The 19,170-nt window shown below is 44.4% G+C and overlaps 1 protein-coding gene across 1 annotated transcript in view; it reads left to right on the top strand.

The window, feature by feature from the left end:
• The window catches only part of cux1b (cut-like homeobox 1b), a 60,850-nt gene that overhangs the window by 19,073 nt on the left and 22,607 nt on the right, over positions 1-19,170 (top strand). Inside the window, 6 exon segments of the mRNA XM_034700753.1 lie at positions 1,394-1,504; positions 5,615-5,662; positions 9,640-9,718; positions 14,175-14,312; positions 16,353-16,476; positions 18,780-18,856. Coding sequence (XP_034556644.1) covers positions 1,394-1,504; positions 5,615-5,662; positions 9,640-9,718; positions 14,175-14,312; positions 16,353-16,476; positions 18,780-18,856 — 577 coding nt within the window.

The raw sequence follows: 19,170 nt of genomic DNA, 5'->3' as shown, positions 1-19,170 counted from the left end.
GAGAGCAAGATGGCATGTAAGCAAGTGAGCAGTTTTTTTTTTGTTTTTTTCAAACGTCCTGTACTGCTGTGTAAAATCCATCACAGAGGACAGTGGACCAACATTTGTTATATTTTTTTCACGCTTTGTGGATAAAACAAGATCACGGCTGGTCAGGGAATTAAACTCAACGCTGACGGGGGAAAAACTTCCTAATTAGTACTTGATCACACTATTTCTTTAGAGGGTTGTATTTTCTTATATGTGTGTGTGTGTGTGTGTGTGTGTGTGTGTGTGTGTGTGTGTGTGTGTGTGTGTGTGTGTGTGTGTGTGTGTGTGTGTGTGTGGTGGGGAAATGGGGAGGTGGGCATGCGTGCGTGAGTGTGTTTTGGGACCTTGTCAGCAGACTGAGCCACAAGGGCCCCTGTGGTAATGTGTGTATTAAATGATTAGTGTGTTAGTTAGCATAACGGCCCTTCAGCAGCGTTTAATCACTCTCAGGGGTGGGCGGCCTCACAGGAGGTGGATGGGAGGGGTGGGGGGGGGGGGGGAGTAGACAAGGGGAAAGGCGGAGTGAAGGGAGAGGAGAGCCATTTTTTTCTTTTTAAAGGGAGGAGAAGAGGTACTGCTGGTTGAATGAGTGAGTGGATGATCTGTAGAGAGAGAGAGAGAGTGTATGGAAAAATGAGGGGAAAAAAAGAGAGGAGTGAGCGTGACAGAAGGCAAGAATCCAAGAGAAACATAATCCAGCAACACTCACACACTCAGCAGAGAGAGATACAATCTTTACAAGGCCTGAACGCCTTGTTAATGTCAGCACTTGGCCCATCATCTGGAACAAGTCCCATAAATAGCTATTAATAACAATGCAAAATGAATGTGGATAAAGGCAGGCCCTGCCTCAGTCATGACAACATCGCTGTTGTTGATAATTGTGCTGTTGTTATGTGGGCAGGGGAGGGGTCGTCTGGTGTAGACAGTCAATAATTGTTGTTGACTGTGTGTGTAGTAGTAGTTGTAGTAGTCTATTGCTACAGAGGCTGTCAAAGCCCGACACAGCGGCGGCTGATTGACTGACAGGCTGAATGGCTTGGATATGTGTTGCGTGCGCTCGTAGCAGACAAACTACTGATGTAGACAAGTTTTCCTTGGCGGGACCTCGGTGTTGTGGTTATTTTCACTCCGACTCTGCTGCCGCAACATACTAGCAGAGTTCAGCTGAGGCATGATGGGAAATCTGCCGCACGCCACATGGGTCAAGGAGTCTGTTGCCTCGTCAGAAAAACCCGCTCCTGTCTTGTTATCCTGAACGATAATCACGCTGGTTATTGTGACAGTAACAGTAATAATAAATGTGATCAAGTGTACACTTCTCTTCCAAACAAACTGAGGATTGTGTGTGTTTGTGTTGCAGAAAGAGCTAGACGCCACCGCCACACAGCTTGCCAACAGACAGGACGAGAGCGAACAGTCCCGGAAGAAACTAATCGACCTGAGCCGCGAGTTCAAGAAGAGCACACCGGAGGTGAGTGAATCAGATATTCACAGACACGCACCGACACACAGCCACGCATACATCCCTGCGATTCTTTTGACAATCATACCTTTCAGCCTCTCTTTTTTTCTCGCTGCATGTCTTCTCTTGGTAAACGTAGCCATGATTATTTACTGAGAAAGCAGGAGGAGGAGGAGACGACGGCGCAGGAGATGCGGGGCTCTGCTCCCAAAAATAGTCTCTCCATTAGTTTCCCTGAAATCCTAAAGAGACAAAACAGAAAACCCCTCAGGAGTTTGTATTATCTGACCTAGTTTTTTATGCGTGCAGAAAGTGAGGTCCGTGAGTGTGTGTGTGTGTGTGTGTGTGTGTGTGTGTGTGTGTGTGTGTGTGTGTGTACAGGAGAGACGGCGAGAAAGGGAGAGAGAGAGAGAGAAAGAGAGAGAGAGGGGGAGAGAGAGAGAGAGAGAGAGAGAGAGAGAGAGAGAGAGAGAGAGGAGAGAGAGAGAGAGAGAGAGAGAGAGAGAGAGAGAGAGAGAGAGAGAGAGAGAGAGAGAGAGAGAGAGAGAGAGAGAGAGAGAGAGAGAGAGAGAGAGAGAGTCGGTGCAGGAGGGAGAAAAAGAAAGAGAGTGTGACAACACTACTAAGTGGGATCATGAGGGAATTCTGTCCTGTTCCTGTGTTCCCATCGCTCCTCCTGGGAATATTTTGTTTCATCTCCGTTACCAAGGCAACGCGTTTTTAAACCACACAGTGAAAACAAAGTATTGTTGTGTTATTATTGGTAATGTCACCATGGTGAATTATTGATGGTAGTATGAATTATGTATGATCGGGGTAGACGGTGGATAGAAAATTGTCAACTCTCGGTGGAGTTGACAGTAGGCCTATTATAGTTACCACAGGAGAAGGATTGTGACTATTGACTTCAGCTTGCAGCCCACCCACTGTAGAGGAATATTCACCAGAGGAAACTCTACCTACATACAAAGACGCTAATTTCTCTTTACCCTACACACTCATATCTAATCTGAAATCACCACAAATCCAGCAGCACACACACACACAGAGAGGTGGAGAGACACAGAGAGAAAGAGGCAAGAGCACACAAAGAAAAACATGCAGGAAAGCAGACCCGCACACACAAACACTCAGAGGCAGATAGCCTAGATCACAGAACAGGACACACACATTCATCAGTGTAACAAGGCTGTGATTTAGGAAGGCTCCTCTGGCGTCTGTGTGGCCCCTGGCATCTCCCTGGTATGTGGAGGAGGAATCTGAGCCAGGCCAGACGAGCGACAGGATTCATTACAGGGCTGTAACGGGCTCAATAGGAATCAGCACTAAAAACTCCCAGCGTTTGGAGGTGTTGGAGCATCACGACAGCCTACCAAGCAGGCCGCTCGAGAACGTGTGACGGCCTGTGCTTGATTAAAAATGCCCCGATCGTCTTGTGTGCGTTAACAGAGCAGCCTTTTTTCTGTCTTATGTGTGTGTGTGTTAGTGTGTTAGTGTGTGTGGTTGACCAGCCTATAGAGCGAGCTGTCAGCTGTCTGTGGTCTGCAGCAGTCAGCGGAGATCACAGTCACATCAGATCAGGCTGCATTAGGCTGAGCGGGAGTCCGTCTCTGATCCATTATTCAACAACCAGGAGACCGGCCCACGTTGACTGTGTCTAGTCTGCTGAGCTGTACTCGGCATGAACTGCACTCATGGTCTGCATAATAACACACACGTACACACACACACACACACACACACACACACACACACACACACACACACACACACACACACACACACACACACACACACACACACACACACACACACACACACACACACACACACACACAGGCTTTTGTAGCATTTTGAAAGTAGTGCAAAGAAATGCAGCGTGAAAACAAAGTTTTCATAATTCATTAGGACTGACACAGTGTTGAGTTTTTTTTTCAGACTACATCTCACTGTGCCTCCTAAGTTGCCTGAATTATTCATCTACTTCTTAATTTCCTTTTAGTTAGTCAAGACTCCTCCACCGCACTGTTATAAAGTCAAGGGTGGGAATGGTTGTAAAATGTCCCAAAGATTGCTAGCCAGAGGCACTGGTAGTAAAACAACTTTGTGTGTGCTCGTGTGTGTGCGCACATGCATGCACACACACACACGTTTGTGTTTAGCTGCAGGGCAGACAGACAGCGAATGGGAGTTCCATACTCCCTGGAGGATTCCTCGGGCTGGCCTGTCTGCTGTCTGCCGGCAGCTCACACACCAGCCATCCATCTCCCGCTGCCTGGCCCCCCTCTGCTCCCCTCACTACACACACACATATATATACACACACACAGATTGACCATGGTGTCTGTGTGCATTGTTATGTTATATGGTCATAAATCTTTAGAAGTGGAGGGGGGGTGCAGAAGAGTGGACCAAAGGGGTTTTGAGCTCAGGTTTTGCCTCTGAATGTGTTTGTGGGTGCAGCGTGTGTTCAGTGTGTGTTTGTGCAAGCTTATCTTGCTACAGTCGTAAGTAACACCCCTTAAAGTTGGAAAGGGGTGAAACACTTCTACAAATAAAATGAAGAAATAAAATGAACTCTTCCCTAAAAATGTGAGATGAGAATATCAACGTTTATAAATTGATAGTGATGTTGAGGTGGCTCCTCAGTGCGGGAACAGTCTCACAAAAAGGTGAAGATTATAATTTTAACAGAGGTAGTGATTATTTCAGGACTTCCAGACTTGACTGCTTCACATCATATAAAAACTTCTGCTTTTGGTCGCTCACCACAAATAAATATTCAAATGTATTTGGAGCCACAGTGACACAAGCCAACTTTATAGCATAATGGTAACATGTAAAAGGTTTTCTGCACTTTTTTGCAGATAGATGTTTAAGCTAATTTAGCTTTTATTAGAAAAAGAGTGAAAACTTGATCAAAATCAAATAAATAGTGTGGTACTTTTTTATTTTAAAAGAGGTAGTAATGCAGAAGAAAATAGGATGTTATCAAAATCTAATGCAAATGACAGAACTGCCACTTCTGGGGTGGTGTTGTGTGGGTGTCTATTTTGTATGTGTGCATGCATGTGTTAAGTGTGTTAGAGGGAGAGAGGGAGAATGAGGGAAAGGAAGAGCCAGAGTAGGAGGGAGTGAGGTAGGAGGAGGGGTTTGCAGGGCGCAGAGGAGGTCATTATCCCCAGCAGGAGAATATTGAATTGGCCCAGACAAACAGCCACGGTGACCCCTGATGAGGCAACAATGGGCCAGGGTCAGCGAGGTCATGACCTGTCCTCAGCCCCAGACAAGCTCCCTGTCTGGACCAACCTGGGATTAGGCAGACCCCAGACACTGGTCCCAGGTCAGTTTGGGATGCACGCCTCCCCGCAGCATCGGTTAGGCTTTTAAGTGGAGGTTTTTCTAAAAGGCGCAGAGTCTCCCGAGCACACATCTGCCGCTGCCCTACTTCACATCTTCATTAGGCAGTTTTTTTGTGAGTATGTGTGCGTCCACAAACTGTGCAAATCAAATGTTCCTGTACAGAATGTCCTATTCTGCTTTTTACCCTACGCTCCATTTCAGTTAGTCAGGATGTAGGCTCAGCTAACAGCATGGTGATTTGCATGTTCCCCTGATACATACTCGACTGGCTATCTAATCTGAAACCGCTGACTCGTACTGGAAAGTCATGCAATGGGACTAGAGGGATGAAAAGCATTTGCTTTATAGTAAAAACTTGGTGCGCTGGGAGAATTTGCATTAACGGTAGGCCTATTCTGCGGCTCACTCGCTCTCTGTCTCACACGCACTAGCGCTGCCTCTGGGTGGCCCAGGTGGTGCTGCACCTGTTCGGATGAGAAACGCAGTCCGCCGGAGCACCTCAGGGCACAAACCCGGCCTCCTCCCTACCCTCGTATTCATCACTCGCTCACGCATCGTTCATTGGCTCTGGGGGGAGCGGTTGTTACGTCGTTTCACTGATTATTTGATCAAAACATGGTCTGCTGGTATGAAACGCAGTAGGTTTTTCTCTGCCACATGTTCCTGTGTATTAACGGTTATTAGAGGATTAAAATTGATCTGTGGATTATCTCATTTTTCAGGCTTGCTAACCTCCTCTTCTCTTTATTTTTGTAGGATTTTCGGAAACAGGTTGCCCCATTGCTCAAGAGCTTCCAAGGAGAGGTGAGTGTGTTTTTGGAAACATTTATTGACACAGTGATAGACACACACACTCAAGCACAGCATTCCAACAATGTCTGTTTGACATTCGTTGACTCTGTCTCGCTCCCTCTCTGAGTGCCCAGCTCTACTTTTTCTCCTTTCGTCTTTCCTCTTAAATCATCTCCTCTTCCTTCCCTCTCTCTCTCTCCTCTCCCTCCCTCTCTCTCTTTCTTTCTCTCTTTCTTTCACTCTCTCTCCTCTTTTCTCTTCCCGCCATCTCCTGTTCTCTCTCTTGCCACTATCTCATTTCCCCTCTTTCCTCTCCCTCTTTTCTTCGCTCTGCTCTGCTCTTGATTTTCTGTCCTATTCATGAAGTCCTGTAGCCCGAGGGTGTGTTTAAATTGCATCCTGCAAAAAAAAGGCACCACAAAACCCCGGCTCTAGCCAGTCACAACTCACCGAATGCTATTTCCTCAGACTTTGTTTGTCTGCATGATTTGGTGGGGTTATTTGTTGTTTTTTGTTGATGGGGTGAATCATAAGTCATTTTCATTAAAGCCGCGTCTTTCACTTTTAAAGTGCTCATGTTTTTTAAGCACCTTTACCTATAAGAAGTGACTTTAGTGCGCGCGACATCTCATAATGCTCCCTCTATCTGCTCTTCCATCATTTTGGCCTATTTCCATCATGACTCCTCCTTTCTGGCAGCAGTGCATTTCCAGTTCACTCCCATATGTGAAAGTCAGAGGGTGGGAGTGGAAGTGGCTGGTTTAGACTTGGGCGTTATTTGGGGTTGGAGTGGGTGGACATTAAGCCCGACAGTATCTCTTCCCTAGCACACTTACAAACACACACACAGACACGCACACAAACAAAATCATCTCAATGGGTAGTGACAGGGCTGCTTTGCTACTGGCCATAGAATATTACAGTTTAACACTGGGTTACTTTCCATATTCTTGTGTTAGAGCAGCAACCACAGCCAGTGGTTATGTAAAAAATGCTGTAATTTCTCGTGGTTCCACTGTGTTCTGCTGATGATCCACAGTCTATTTAGAGAATAGAAACGGCAGCAATATAATTGGAGCTTTGTCAGCTGTTTCCACCATCCTCGTGTTGACACACCTCGCTCGGCGTGCACACCAGAACACGCCGAGGCTCGTAGTGGGTGGTCGCGGAACTGAGAAAGACATTATCTTATGATTATTGAGATAATACTGTACACCCGCGCCAGTCTTAGAGCAGCCCATCAATCAGTCGACTATTCTGCGCACTTGCGTGCCACAACATGAGCAGCTCTGAGAATGTGTAATTTTAGCCTCGCTTTGTTTGCTTACCCCCTCGGTGCTTTGATCAAGGACGAGACAGCAGCAGAAACCAAAGGGTCTTCCTGTTGGAAGTCTCACAGTAACTCATCCTCAAACATTTAACCCAGGAGTCTGAATCTTTACTAAGTGAGTGTGGAACCCAGACAGGACAATAAAAAGTTCTAGCCTGGGAACTTGGAGGTCTTGATTCTCTTTAATCTTTGTCATTGAAAGGTGGATGCCCTCAGGTCATAATTATTACCAATAACACCACTGTTTCCACAAGGCCTCCGTTTGGTAAACGGGTTATGTGTGTGTGTGAGTGTGTGTACGTTGCATGCTCAGTGTTCTTGTTGGTCCATCGATCAGATAAGCTTTTCCATTATCCAAGGCTTCAGTCTCTGCTTCCCATAGCCGCCCCTTATCAGACTCCACTGGGGCCACACGCACGCACACACATGCACGCACGCATATACACAGGTCAGCCCGATGCCCTTCACACACTACGGGTTAGATAGGGGGAGCGAGGCGGTGCTGAGTGATGGTGGCATGAGGTGCTGACGTATGTGTGTATGTATTTGTGTGCGTGGATGTGTCAGGGATACCTTTTGCAATTGCAAGCACTTCTCATCGGTAACCCACTGATACTGGTGAGGTATCATTTGTGTCACTTCATTTGTTTTGCTTTGGTCTTGTGTGTGTGTATGTGTATGTGTGTGAGTGTGTGTGTGTGTGTGTGGGATGGGGGCAGGGGAGCATGTAATAGCAGATGTCATTGGGATTGGTTGAGAGAGCTGCAGTTTGGAACAGCAGGGTTGTATTTGCAAATCCTGGGTGGTCTTCTAATGGCTCTGGTCCTGCAGTTAACCTGCCTCTAACTGTAGGGTGTGTCCTACATTAAATGTCTATTTCCTGCCTCCCATGTCGGGCTATATAAAGCTGCTGTACCACTGACCTTGGCCCAGTCATTGTACAGTCATGCAGCCAGCTTCCTTCACCACCATAGGCAGATCTTCATTTTTTTCTTTTCATTGCTTTATGTCCTCCTCCTCCTCCTCCTCCTCCTCCTCTTCATCATGAGATTGTGCTATCCTACTCTGGTCACATGGTCTTCTACAAACACACACATTTGGACACTGATGAACAGGTTTGGTGTTGGTGTGTGAGAGGTATTAGTACTCAGCAGCATCAGTAATCTCCCATTAGTGGCCTTGCATTTGAGGATCCTGATCGCTCAATGTCACACAGCACATGAAGAGGGTAAAGTGCATGATGCAGCATGATGTGAGAATGAGATATAGTTGTGAGGACATTATGTGTGTACGTGTGTGTGTGTGCGTGTGGGTGTGTGAGAGAGGAAGAGACAGACAGGAGGCCAGTGCATGCCAGTTGGACATGAGTGTGTGACAGAGAAACATGTGAGAAAGACTGACACTGAAAAAGATTGAGGGGAAAGGAAAAAAATGAGTCAGAAAACATGGAAGTGACAAGAGGGAGAATTCGACAGAGAGGGAGAGAGAGAGAGAGAGAGACATGGGGAAATAAAAGAGGGGGGGAAAAGAGGGAGGGGTGCTGGCACCAGCCTACGCGGGGCCAGATGTTTTGCGGCTAAAAAACTAGAGATGAATCAAAGCCATGTGAAGAGATTTATTAGGTTCCCATAGGAGCCCAGGCAGTATTACATGTAGCTCGCTCTGTTTACAGTGGCAAGAACCCCTAAACCACCCATCAACTACACTACTGGCTTGGCTGGGAATGTGAAGACTTTATATTTGGACTTATACAGGCTTTTGTCTTTATTCCCTTTCTCTCAGCGAGTGCGCTGGAGGAGTTGGAAGAGAAACACAGGGCTGTTTAGTCTGAGCGCGCGAGCCAGAGTAGTCAGCTGTAGCTCTGCCCAGTACAGTAGCACCCTCTGAATGTCTTTATTTGGCATCTGTTTCCTTCGATTTAGTCTTGATTTCAGATGCGTTTTCGCCTACTCTGTCTGCTTCTCATATTGAAGTGTGACACAGAGGCTATTGTGGAGCTTTTCCGCCTCATGTTTCAGCATTGAAAACAGTTTAAGATTTCCCCTGCTGTTTGATATTTAGAATTAATCTCTTATGGATCCATTCTAATGCTGTCCATTTCAATAATATCAGTGATGGAATGCATGCCGTGCCCTTTTGTGTTAATGGCTGCATCAGTAATGGATCCACACTGTATTGCTGCTAAGAGCTGACTGAATAATCTGCCCCTGCTGTGGCTGGAAAGACTGAGCCAGCTGTTTAATGATGTCAGCGTGCTGGAGGGGAAACGAACACACACACACACACACACACACACACACACACACACACACACACACACACACACACACACACACACACGCATACACACCGACAGACTGACGGACAGATTCAGGCGCACACACTTGAGGACAGACAGACACGGACACGCACGGGCACATGGCAAACGAAACGCATCCGTCATCGGCTGAACAGCTGAACTGACTTCACGGGAAGGAAACACCAACCCAGCCGCTGTCAAGACAACCTCAATCGCATGCAACATACCGACACATAGTGAGGATAGACAGATATGTAGACTAGTCTTACTGTGAAGTTAATGGGCCTGCCTGAGCGGATGTGACACTCAGACGTGAGGTGGCGTAACTGATTATTAACCTTTTTGTTCCTCTCTTTTCAGATCGATGCATTAAGCAAGAGAAGTAAAGAAGCTGAGGCAGCCTTCTTGAACGTGTACAAGAAAATAATAGATGTGCCAGGTAAGATCACCTTTAACATCTCTCACCCTGTTCACACTACATCTGTAAATCCACTTTGGGACCTCAAGTGGAAACTGCTTATTACAAGTGTGAAGGATCTGACAAGATACACTGTGATCAAATCACTCTAAATACTTCCACAAGTGGTTTGGACAAATTATTTCTAGAGTACAAGTCCTGATGGGTCCCCAACAAGGACACAACACTGTTAAAGATGCACAATGCAAAAAAAGCTCCACTTTTCTTACCATCATCCTTCTTTTGTCTTACACTCTCTTGCAAGTTGCAAACAGCTACATCTTGCTAAATTCTGGTAACAGTTGGAGAAGCTGACCTTGTATGTTGGTTCCTGAAACTGTTGGACTGATGGGCCAGTTCAAGCCAAGAAAGATGGACGTTGATTCTTTGCATCCTCCTACAGTACAAAAATTGAAGCCAAAATACCTCCTGAGACAGTGCAGACATCTTTTGCACTTGGAGTCAGAGTCTGCAATTTAGGGATTGGCTGGTGGCGCCGCAGCAGTGACCCCACCTCTGCCACTAAACAAAACTCCCATTTAACTCACCAATAAAACTGTAAAGATCCCTCAGGTCTGAACCGTGTACATTTAACAGATGCTGGAGCTAGTTTGAAGTTTATACCTACAGTTATGGAGAGTTCAATAACTCAAGTGATAGGTGTTTGTTATGTTTTCTCTTGACGTTCCTCCTTCACTCTGCTAATCTGGTGCACATAGCAATTCAAGATTCAAGACTCAAGGAAGCTTTATTGCCAAGTGAGCTCACACACAAGGAATTTGATGTGGTAAATGGAACACTGGTACTAAACAGCTAGACAGTAAGGACACAACAAGACAGTAAGGGCAATACATTTAGAAACCTTAACACAAATCCAAAAATTCTAAATAAAAATAAAAATACTATCTATACTATACTACTACTATAAGATCCAGAGTGCACATGTAGTAGATGAATATAATAATAATAAAAGTCCACCTCTTGAAGAAAAAGGTAAGACGATTAGAGTGGCTTAGGGCCGGAAAAAACAAACAAAAGTACCATGGAGCTACACATCGAGTTCGCCATCTGCGGCGCCATCTTGGATTAGGCCTGCAGGACACACATTTGTGAACAGAGCTGTCAATCATGGCGTTACATTCCCTTTACTTAGCACCAAATAATCAAAGCTAAACATGTCAGAAAACATTTGAAAATAAATGAGCACAATCACAAATGTCAGAAAACATGTTTCAGAAAATTGTCATTGACGAGTATCTTTATTTTAAAAGATTGATTAATGTTTCATCTATTAACATGACAGAGGTGGACTTCCAATTCTGGATTTATGCTGCGTACATTCAGGGGAGCATTGCGAGCTGGAGTCCTGGCTTACACATGTGTCCCTGCTGCATCCAGAGCAATCATCCATCGTGAGCCGTTGTATGTTGTAAAAACTAAAACAACTTTATTTTGATGTTCCATCAGTGTCACAAATCCAAAAATGTAGCAGATGATGCAGGATTCCATAATAACAAACAAAATTCTAACAGACTCTTCTCATCAAAAAATAAACTAGAGTAGTTAAACAACAAACTATAATTCTTACATGCTTTACCACAACAATTTCCAACTATACTAACGCTAAATAAATCTATAAATAGTCATTTATAACCTGAAATACTACATTGCCCCATACAGGAGCTCTAAAACCTTTTGGCTTCACTTTTGGGGAACTGTCAGGTCATCCATCTTTTTATTAGTCTATAATGTGAACTATTCTGGTGCAATTGACAGATGTAATAACTGTGTGTGGTGCACTCTGACCTGATAGCCGCGGCAATGTAGGCAGCTGTCTGAACACTTGTGGTCGGCTAGACACCTTGGGGTGGTACAATAGGTGCAGGTGAGAATGCAGTTGGTCCCAACTGTACACTGGTGTTGGGATCAGAGCGAGGTATGTAGAGCCAGGATGTGTGCTGTGTAGGTCTGCATTGGTGTGTTCATCAAGACACCTCCCTAGTCTATAAAACATGATCTAGAGACACCCCCCCCCCCCCCCTTATTCATGCAGACAGCACCAACAGGCGAAAAGAAAAAGCATGACACCATCCCTCTGGTGCTCCTTCACTGTGCATCCAGGCGTGTGCGACGCCTTAATGTGTCCCCACGAGATCTCGTCCCCACTGGTGCAGCCTTTAGAGGGTCTTCACAGAAGGTGCGTCCTGATACGGATGACAAGTGTGCCCACAATCGGTCGCGGCGAAGCGCACACATGAGCAGTCACGTTCGGCACACTGAGGCCGAGGAGGGACAGGCAGCACAGAGGAGTGTTAACAGAACACACACCGTCACCAAGCCGCTGGTTGGAGGTTTGCAGCTGTACGGGAGCCCTGGAGGAGCCGCGTATGCAGGAACAAGAGAGGAGTTGAGTTCATCTATAGCGTAAGGAGGTCATCATATTCCCACATGGATAGACCTACAGTAATATCTTTGGATTGTACTGCTCCCAATAAGTCAGCGCCAGCTCTGACGGGGCTATTCTTAACTTGCAGCGAGACAATGATGTAATGCCTGATGCACACACGCACACAGACACAGACCAGCCTGACTAATGCAGCAGTCTTGAAAGAGGAAACAGTGTGTTTTGTTCTGTCTTCTATCAGCTGAAAGCCTGGTTAGTCAGCCCAGTGTGCTCTGCTTTAGATTAAAGGTGTCTGGCGAGAGTGCTCAGCACCAGTGGCCCACGAGTCAAACTGCTTTTAACAGGCTGTACAATTTATATTGAGGGGGGGTGTGAAGGACAAAGGTTTGATAAGAGTGAGAGAGAGTAGATTCTCAAGGTTGTTGAGGCACATAGGAGTCAAACGCAAGGCATTTAGCAATGTTCCTTAGTCTTTTTTGTACTTGTGTGTATTTGTATGAGACTGTGTGTTTGTGAGAAGGTATGAGTGTGTGTTTGTGTGTGTGTGTGTGTGTGTGTGTGTGTGTGTGTGTGTGTGTGTGTGTGTGTCAGAGTTAAGCCCTGCATGGTGTGTCACCTTGACAGCACAAAATCAGCATGAAATTCCCCAATCGTTCTCTGCTGATCTCTCATTAGCATAGTTAAGATATCTAACTGCGTCAGACATGAGGCACATACACTCGTACACGCACACAAATACACATACACACACAGCCCTTACCCCCAGCTGTAAGCTGTCAGTTCCTCTTATCTGTACAACACACACACGCATAAACACACACACACACACAAACTGCTCTTTTAGCTGGCATGCTGATGAGCGTCGCCCGCGTCTCTTGGCTGCCTGTCACCAGTCTGCCACCCATGAGCACCAATCAGATGTGATTGGCCTGACTGACAGGGCTCTCTTCATCACACTGACAGTTAACCCTGCCGTGTGTTCACAGAGATGTTGGTAAAATGCCTGCAGAAAGTTTTCTTTCTTCCGTCTGTCTCTGTTTCTTTAATCTCTTATTTACCTTTTGCTTTGCCTGTTTTTTCACCGCTCCACTTTGTCCATCTGTCGGCGCCCATTTTCCTCCTTTTTTTTTTTTCTTCTTCTTGCTTTCAAGCTGCATCATAGTGAACACTTTAACTGATCACAGCCCAGTTAATCTCTGTTGTTAATGTCTGTCTGTGTATCACTTATCCAGCTCTCTTGCTGTGTCAGCACAAACAAAACAAACAAAAACGACATTTATCTCCAGACAGGACGGTCGTCTGTGGCTGTGCTAATCCATTGGTTGATATTGTATCATTTTAAGACCTTTTATGGACAAAGTTTTGTTGATACTCAACAGGAAAACTAGCCTTGACCTCTTAATGAGATAAACTGTTGTTGCAATATCTCTGTTTTGTTATTTTTTCTAACCATTTCACATTTTGTAAGTATTTACTGAACATCATGAACAATGCTGTGTGTTTCTGCTTGCTATTCACAATTAAGAGGGATTAAATTCTATAACAATGCACAGCATTTTCCTATTTGGCTGTTTAAGGGTTTATAACAAGACATTTTTAGAAGTACATGTTATAATTCAAGATGATAACAAAAGAGGAGGCATGATTGAAGAGTAAACTGTATGAAAGTATAACAGTTTGATTCTAATAAGGAAAAAATAAAGGAAGCAGATGCAAAAACAATCAAGCTCAAACCTATAGCTGTCAATAGAAGTGAACATGTCATGATATTCCTATTAATTGTGGTATCTTGTTCCAGCTGGCCCGTTACTCCCCACAGGGGGAGACCAAAGGTCAGGGTCAGCCTCCGAACAGTCTTCCTGGAGCTGTTAGAGATTCATTGCCTTGCTCGAGGACACTTCACCGGGGCACGCGCGCCGGCTCTCACAGGGGCCTTGAGTGTAGTTATTCCTAGCTCGCAACGCGCACCTCATCGCCCTTGTTTGTGTAATTTGCTGTGCAGCGTGTTAATGTGGTGTGTTTTGTCTCTGCCAGATCCTGTACCTGTGCTGGAGCTGGCTCAGCAGCTGCAGCTGAAGCTCCAGAGGATGCACGACATTGAGACAGAGAACAGCAAACTTCGAGAGACACTGGAGGACTACAACAAAGAGTTTGCAGAGGTCAAAAACCAAGGTGAGAGACACAGATACATGGAGGGCGACACATTTAGGGAGTCACTTTGAGAGGAGCACGGATGTAGGCCACTGTTTTAATCACACATAATCCCATATCAGAAATTTGTCAGTACAATTAGTATTGGGGTCATTCAACAGTTTCATCTAGTGCATCCCAATAACTGTTATGAACAAGTACAACTATGCACTGTACAGATATGAACATGCAGGCAGCTGGGATAACAAGGAGGGGACGTCATATTAATTTTGATTTTACATGGCCTATTTTACACCTGCAGTGTAAAACAAATGTGAATGGGTTCAACTTTAGCATTATGGCTAACATTGGCACAGGTACAGGGATGTTATTGTCGCTGTAAAAATACGAATATTAGATTTTCAGAGTGTTGTGAAAATGGAAAAAAATAATCTGTGCAGCCTTGCTTTGGAACAATTTACAGACTTATATATCAACTGCATTAAACTACATCTTTATATTCCTGTTTCTTTGTAAATATAATAAAAACAAGTCAACAAAAGGTTTGAACATGTGTCTAGAGGGAATGTTGTGTTGTTAATATTTATATTGGGACCTTCTATCAGTAGCTTATTTGCAAAGTTCCCTGCTGTGAAAAGTAAGCATGAGTAAAAATATGTAAATGAAAAGCTCAAGTGCAAAAGCAGAAAACTTATTTTTGTCTGGACCAATGACAACACGCCATTATTTACTGATCAAAAGAGGAATATCGGCATTATTATGCTCGAGGATAACCTCACCATTAGGTCTGCATGTTAATCATTTGTAACAACTTTAAAGTGCAAATATAAGGTCAAAGACACATATTTAGAAGTCCCATTTTCAAAGGAAGACGCCCTTATTTGAACATATTTCAATGCCTCATACATTTTTAAAAAACACAAAAAATGTACAAGGTTTTACATTTTCAAATAGGATTTTCAGGGGTGGAAAAAACATGAGGCAGACTTTCATGAATAAAAAACGACAGGCTACCTCGGGGTAAAGAGAGATGGAAAAACTGACAAAGGCAGCGGGATGAGTGAGAAGCAGTAATAAAAGTGGTGTAATTTCAGCTGAAAAAAAAAGAAAAAGGAGGAGCGAGCGGGTGAGCGGAGAATGTTTTGGAATCCCCCCTTTCCTCAGCGAGAGTTAATTGGAACAGCTCGATAGCGGCAGGGTTCCATTCTGCCATTGATTTTCCTGTTCCCTCATCCTTTATCCCTCCTTCCCGCCTCAATAGATGGGGGATATTTAAACCCCAAAACACACTGTGGAACTCCCACTTCTGTTAAACACGCACACACGGACCCGCCTGCACACTTGTACACGCGCACACACACACATAGAGGGAGTGCAGGGGCCATTGATCCCCGCAACCTAAATGTTTAAAGTTCAGTTAAGCAGTTAAGGGGTAAGAGGGCTCTGAGGGGACTCTCCTCTATTGATTATGTGTCAGAGCAGTGAGACTGGAGTTTAAATCACACACACACACACATACACACACACATAAAGTGCTAAGAGCCCTCAGTCAAAGGCAGCAAGCAGCAATGCTCTTTATCATTGTCTCACTCACTTATATCTTTCTCTGAGAAACACACTCTCACACACACACCCACACACACACGGAGGCCTATTTATTACCCCAGTTATGTGTTAGATTTATTTCAGGCTGCCCCATACAGAGCTCTGCCGTCAGCAGGTTATGGGGTTTCAGCACTAATGCAGTCCTAATGAATACAGCATATCTACTGTTAGTGAACAGTGAATATTCTATACCAGTCGAGGATGTAAAGATTAGGCTGGAGCCATAGGGGCCGAGGCCTTCGTCTCTGCTGACAGGAAGAATGCTGGATATGAAACGCTGTTCCTTAAGCAAAGGTCAAGCCCCCTCCTTCAAGAGCTGTATCGTCAACACTGCCATTTATCACACCGAGGAAACCTCTTCGGTCTGTTTTCCATATATTTTGCATGTTGCTCGTATTTGAACTCTTCCTTCCTTTTCTCTTGACACCGGACTCTCTGCTGTTTTACCTTCTCCAGAGGTGACCATAAAGGCCTTGAAGGAGAAAATCCGAGAGTACGAGCAGTCTCTGAAGAATCAGGCGGAGAACCTGGCCCAGGAAAAGCAGCTCCAGCTACACAACGACTATGCAGAGAAGGAGAGGTATAACTGTGTGTGTGTGGGTGTGTATGTGTGTATGTGTGTATGTGTGTGTTCTATGTTTCAAGTAATAACCTCTGTATTATTTTGCCATTTCCAACCTCTGGGTCATTGTGCCCTCAAGCAGAACTGCTGAGATTCTAATCTTTGAATGATAGGCCTATGATTTTTGACTTTATTTAGCAGAGCTATTCATGACTTAAATTATAATATAATTTCTCCTTAGCTAATAGTTCTTGGAATTTTCTTCATAGTTATCAGAATAATCAACAAATTAGGGCTTACTCTGATATTGCCTCCCCTTTTGCAGTTAAATGGAAAATAACCCACGTGAAAGACAATGCCCGCATTTTGGACATGTGGGTGCTTGCCACTCTTGTCTCAATGGGAATCAACACATTAGACTCCAAACCATGATATGTTTTTCACCCTTTTTCGGGAATAATTGCTGGCACAGCCTTGTAATAATAAGTCCTGACTAAATAAGACCTACCAAATGAGTGTAAGACAAAACATTTCCTCACGTGTGCCTTTATTTTGACTCAGTACGTTATATATTTTCAAACCAATTGTTAAATCATTATGAAGGATTTGATTTTCCACAGAGAGCCTGTGCCAGCAATAAATAAGCTCAAAATTACTGCCAGACATTTACGAACATGCAAAACGATTCTGACAATTGAAATTGGGTATAAACACTTCCTAAGGCTGGAATTACCTAAGAGAAGTCTCGTAAAGTATTCATACAGGAAGGAGCCCATTCAATATATAGATAATTACACCAGTTGCCGAAGGTGTGGGCGGTCATATTAGTTGTTCATTCTAAAACCAACTTGGGAACCTTTTCCTCAATCATCACTCCAGTAAATCCAAACTAACGTGGCGGTGGTGGGTCTCAATCATCATGTGAATCCACTTTAAAGTCAAAATTTAAAATGCAAGTGGAGATGAGACCTTTCAGCCCTTAATGTAGTTATCTTGATCACTATGTTCTCCTATTTTGAATTAAATAAACATGTGAGTACCAGTATCATTACCCTGTGTTGCCTCTGGGCTTAAAGAGACAGTGCATATTTACTCAGGAAGAGCAGGAGCACAAGGTGAAAAAGGTTTGTAACTTAAATGCTTCCCTCAACAAGTGAAAACATTCTAGAGACTCAGAGGCAAAATATTTGACATATTACATAACATCAGATAACTCACTGCAGATTAACTCCACTCCATTATACAGAGATTATATCAAGGGCTACCCATGGCCTTTCAAAAGCAATGTGAATGTAATATTCAACTTCTTACCTTTTATAAGGTTAATAAAAAGTATTGTCATTGTCACAGCTTCTCTTAGGATGAATTGACTAGTTTAGAAGACATCTTGACAGTTGTGTCATATCCGGTTTTAATTCTAAAAGCACTCCTATAAAAGGCTCCTTAAGTTTTTACACTTATTCCTGTCATTTAAACCTGTTTAACTCTTCCTTTCTGATCATTTTAATTAAAACGTCTAGCTCACTTGAAGTTGATTTATAAAATTCCTAAACATACACTCACACTCATACAGACTTCATATTTTCCCTGCCTGTCACTCATCTCTGTTTGTTGTGAAGCCGTGCTGAAGCTCATTGCCCCTTTCAGACGTACACCAGGAGATCAATTGTCCAACTGTATTTCCTTTACGTCAGTGTTTTATAGGCCCCTTCCTGTCTGCAGAGAGCTGACTTCCTGTGTCTGAGAGGGGCAGTAAATGGATGGCACCTCTGATGCATTTTATCCTGCAAGGAGCGAGGGAAGGAGGGAGAGAGCAAGATGAAAGGATGAAGTAGCGGGCAGAAAAATAGAGATGACAGGAGAGACAGATTGGCGGAGAAGGGGGGCATCAAAGAGTGCCATAAAGACCATCTTTGTGCTAGATTATTGATGTTTTTACACGCAGTGGCAATTTCTCAGCAGAGCCCAACTTTTTATATGCTAAGAATGAATCTATTTTATCCTTGTGGTTTCTGTCGCCCCCCTCCTTCTCCTCCTCCTCTCCCTGCTCTCTTACTCAAGCCTTGCTCTCTCACTCTCTCTCCCCCCGGGTGCAGCGTGCCCCAGTGGCCAGACATTCCTGCCTAATAGGGCTGCTTAATGAGGAGTGGGTTGTGTTGGGGAGGATTTTAGTGGGGAAAACACTTCAGAAATGGTGGGAAAATAGAGAAAAAGTTGCAGTTGCCACAAAGTGTGAACCCAAAGATTTACTGACTCAGTATCTCTGTCTGTGACTTTCTGCTTCCCCGCTCACTCTTCTCGCCTTCTGTCTGCCACTGCAGGAAACTCCAGGAGAGTCAGGACTCCATGTCCTCAAGGTTGGAAGAGGCCGAACACAAGGCCCAGTCCCTACAGACAGGTACCAGCCTACACAGACTGTACAGCCATAACTCTTTTAACCAGCCTTAATACTGAGTATGAAGTGTAGTTAGCCTCCTGGGTATTTCAAATATTTCTTCTGTACGCTCAAAATCTTAATCTACTTAATCTGGACGAGGTGAGTGTGATTTGATCAGGTTGACAGTGGCCTGGATACATAGTTCTTGAACTTCTCTGCAGTTAAACCAGTGTGAAAAGTACAAATGCAGCAACCTCTGGATTTTAAATGACCTAAATTTATCCTCTTCATAAAACTGTGTAGTCATGCAGCAACCTTTTGGTCATGATAAAAAG

Source organism: Notolabrus celidotus, chromosome 14 (genome assembly GCF_009762535.1).
Source record: "Notolabrus celidotus isolate fNotCel1 chromosome 14, fNotCel1.pri, whole genome shotgun sequence".
Lineage (NCBI taxonomy): Eukaryota > Metazoa > Chordata > Actinopteri > Labriformes > Labridae > Notolabrus > Notolabrus celidotus.
This window is presented reverse-complemented; position numbering and strand designations above follow the sequence as displayed.